Source organism: Sinocyclocheilus anshuiensis, unplaced genomic scaffold (genome assembly GCF_001515605.1).
Source record: "Sinocyclocheilus anshuiensis isolate Anshui unplaced genomic scaffold, SAMN03320099.WGS_v1.1 scaffold1531, whole genome shotgun sequence".
NCBI classification, from domain to species: Eukaryota; Metazoa; Chordata; class Actinopteri; order Cypriniformes; family Cyprinidae; genus Sinocyclocheilus; species Sinocyclocheilus anshuiensis.
The window spans coordinates 671,215-674,612 of NW_015551200.1; the positions used below are offsets into that span (position 1 = coordinate 671,215).

General features: G+C 37.3%; 1 protein-coding gene across 1 annotated transcript in view; it reads left to right on the forward strand.

Moving 5' to 3' along the window:
- The first annotated feature begins 378 nt into the window (after window positions 1-378).
- Window positions 379-3,398, forward strand: part of nyap1 (neuronal tyrosine phosphorylated phosphoinositide-3-kinase adaptor 1) — a 21,025-nt gene continuing 18,005 nt past the window's right edge. Inside the window, exon 1 of the mRNA XM_016453655.1 lies at window positions 379-563. Within this exon, the coding sequence (XP_016309141.1) occupies window positions 379-563 (185 nt within the window). The remainder of the gene's footprint in view (window positions 564-3,398) is intronic.

The following is a 3,398-nucleotide window of genomic DNA, read 5'->3' on the forward strand; positions in this document are numbered from 1 at the left end:
TATCTCTGCCAGTCTAAGGTGATTATTTATTTTTTGTCCAGGGGGAGAAGGGACTTGTGCATTAGAGCCTCTATTATGGACACTTAGTCCAAACTGTCTTCCCTTTTCCACATCAAAAAAGAACAACATGAACAGCACTAGGAAATGCAGAGTATAGGTGTAGAGAACGCTGAGTAAAGCACTTTCGTGAAGCTTCTGTGCTGTGTTAACTATTTCCGTTCAGTTTGGATGGTTGGGATTTTATGTTATCAGAATGGAATTAATTTGCATACTATTGAAAATGCAAATTACTAACCAAGTGCCTGCATTTCACTCTTACAGGTAACTGGGAAGGGGGAAAAAAATCCTTCCCCCGGCTCCTAATTGGTCCTCTATACCATGAGCTCTGACTCCGCCCAGGATGTGGTGGTGGAGAATTTCCTGCGTGCCATAGAGAGGCGGGGCCAGTGGCTGCACTGTGCTGTTATTGGCTGTAAGGAGGAGCATCCCCGTGGCGACATGAACCTTTTGTACCGAAAAAGTCGACTGGACTGGAGGCACAGAGATCAGGAGGGCAAGAAAAGGTAAAAGAAAGAAGGAAATCTGTGAGCTTGCCGTAGGAGACTGAAGGAATTTGTGAGGAGAGAGAAGGATAGAAGGGGTTACAGAGATGCCTTCCAGAGCTTAAATGAAAGGTAAAGGAAAGAAGGGAGCAAGGGGAAGATTAGTGAAATCCTATCTCTGGAAGGAAGGTGAGAAAAAGGTGAAACTGAAGGAGAAGAGTAGAATGAATAAGATTATAAAGGAGAAGAGAGAGTGGGAGCGAGATGGATGAATATGACACGATTAAGAGTAGTCTTAACTCTGAAATAGAGACATTTGTCTTTCATATTTTATGCAAAGTATCCCAATCTTCTTTCCACCTGAGACACAGAAAGACTGGAGAGAGTGAGAGAGAGCAAGATAAATTGTTTGAAAACAGAATTCTTTGTCTAATTATCTTACAAATAAATGCAGTTATCGATATCAGTTTATTCAGAATTTTATTTTTAATTCATTTACTTTAATCATAAATAAGTTACTTTTTTGTTTATTGTTAAAATATATATATACAATTTGATTGTCATTAATAGAAAACAACACTTTCATCGTGTGGCCAATAACCAACAAATGCTGATAACACCAAATGGCTTTCTATGCTATTTTGTCTTAATAAAACAGTAAAAAAGACTTGTAAATGCTACAAGTGAATTTAGGCATCAAAATGTATAAAAAATAAATATTGATTTTGAGATTCACTCAAGATTTAATAGAATTATTAAATTATTAGTGTTTTTAATTTAAACTGTAAAGTTAAGTTTAAGTGAGCAATAGATGATCAGAATGGTAATTAAAATGTTAAAATTTGAGGAAGTGAGCATGAACAATAAAATATACAATTATTGGCCGATACCGATAACTTAAAATATCTTCATATCGCTCCTAAAAGCAATGTCATTTGATTACAGCAACTTAAAATATCTAATATCTAATATTTAACTGATATGGTATCAATATCGTGCATCCTAAAGAAAAATATTCCTTTTTTTGTTTTCTATGTATTCTCGGTCCCTGCTTAACATTACTCTGGGGACAAATTTGTACCAAAAGCCAGCTAAATTTGACCAAATCTCCTTTTGGCGACGTCCTCATTTGAAAAAATAAAAAAAAGAGGATAAATAAATAAATAAATTAAAATGTCTATGAAGTATTACTATTTATCTAAGTAAACGTGTATGTCTGTAGCATCATGTTTCACTCTAATTCCTTGTACCAAATCCACATTTCTTCTTCTTTTTGAGACACCTTATATGCAAGTCTGTATATTACCATATTCTGCAATGCTTTGTTTACATCTTCAGCTGTGATCTTTTGAGAGCTTTTTTCCTTCTGCAATTCCTCTCAGCTGGACAGGATTGATTGCAACCTTTATGCCTCTTTGCATTACACACTCTCTCTCTCCATCTCAGTGTTTCTGGATGAAGAGGAGAATGCATTTAGATGATTGTCTCTGACACCTGTGCAAATGGACATCAAAGCGCTTTTCATCTGCTCTGTGTTCTACATTCATGACACACGCAGAACCCTGAACACATCCTGAGCTCAGACAGACATGCTGCTTTTAGCCGCCTTTGTATAAACTGCTCACACACGCAGACATACATGTGCTGTCACATCAAACTTGCTTTTATACATGCACAATATCTTTAAGCAGTTATCTTGGCTCCTTCCACCTCTTTCTTTCCCCTTCACAGACGTAAAGAGATACACAAGAGGTCACCCACGCATGCTCGCTCTCTGTCTGGAGGATCTGTTCACTTCCTCTCTCGTCCTCCCACTCAATCCCTCTATCCTCCTCCTCTCTGCTGCTGAATGCAGATGATTCTCATTCATTTATCCATCTCTCCCTGTTTCCCATCTCTCTTTTCCTACATCTTGCTGTCAATCTTGAGTGGCAACGAATGAATCAAGTGAGTCACTTAGCATGTTAGTAAACTGATTCTGCACACTAATGTGCCTTTAAACTCGAGACTCAGATAAAGCCATGTAAGAGCCACATGTTGTGCTGCCTAAAGCAAAACAACAGAAATAGAGTAGACATGAATTGCTTCAGTTCCCTGTAACTTTTAGCTTGCATTCTGCCATGTGAATAATCGTGTGAAATGAAACCGAACAACCTGAAATCCTCAGCTATGAGAGCAAACCTATGACTCGCAGTCTGTTCCCTCTCATTTTGCTTTCAGGCACAGATTTTCTTTCAAACTTTTTTTGCACAAATGGGGTAACAAACCATAGCATGTTTTCTGCATTGATTAGCATAAAATTTATTGATTTAGTATACACTACCATTCAAACGTTTTGGGTAAGTAGTAGTGCTGGGCGGTATGACCAAAAATTTATATCACGGTATTTTTCAAAATTATACCGGTTTCACGGTACATGACGGTATTTTTTTTTCATGCATGACCGGGTGTTAACCATATTTTCTACTGACTGAGAGAGGAAATACTGCAGTATATTGACTTAGAATGCCCTATTTTACTGTCATGAGTGAATATTGTCAAAAAATACCACACTAAATAGTGACTAAACACGACCCCTTTTAATGTTAACCAGGGGTCACTCTCATTTATAATCGCGGCATCGTCTGATAAAATCAACATGCATCTACACTAAAAAGCGGCTATGCGGTTGTTTTGGCTATATTACTTTTTTGTCTCATGCAGCGCACTGCCTGCGTCTGAGTAACAAACTAAAAAAAAAACAAAAAAAAAGTGCATGTAATATTAACAGATAAACTACGCTCATATTTATAATTCCAAACAATCAGTAATCGACAGGTGCTAGGAAACGCTGTTTTGTACTCATTTATTGACGAG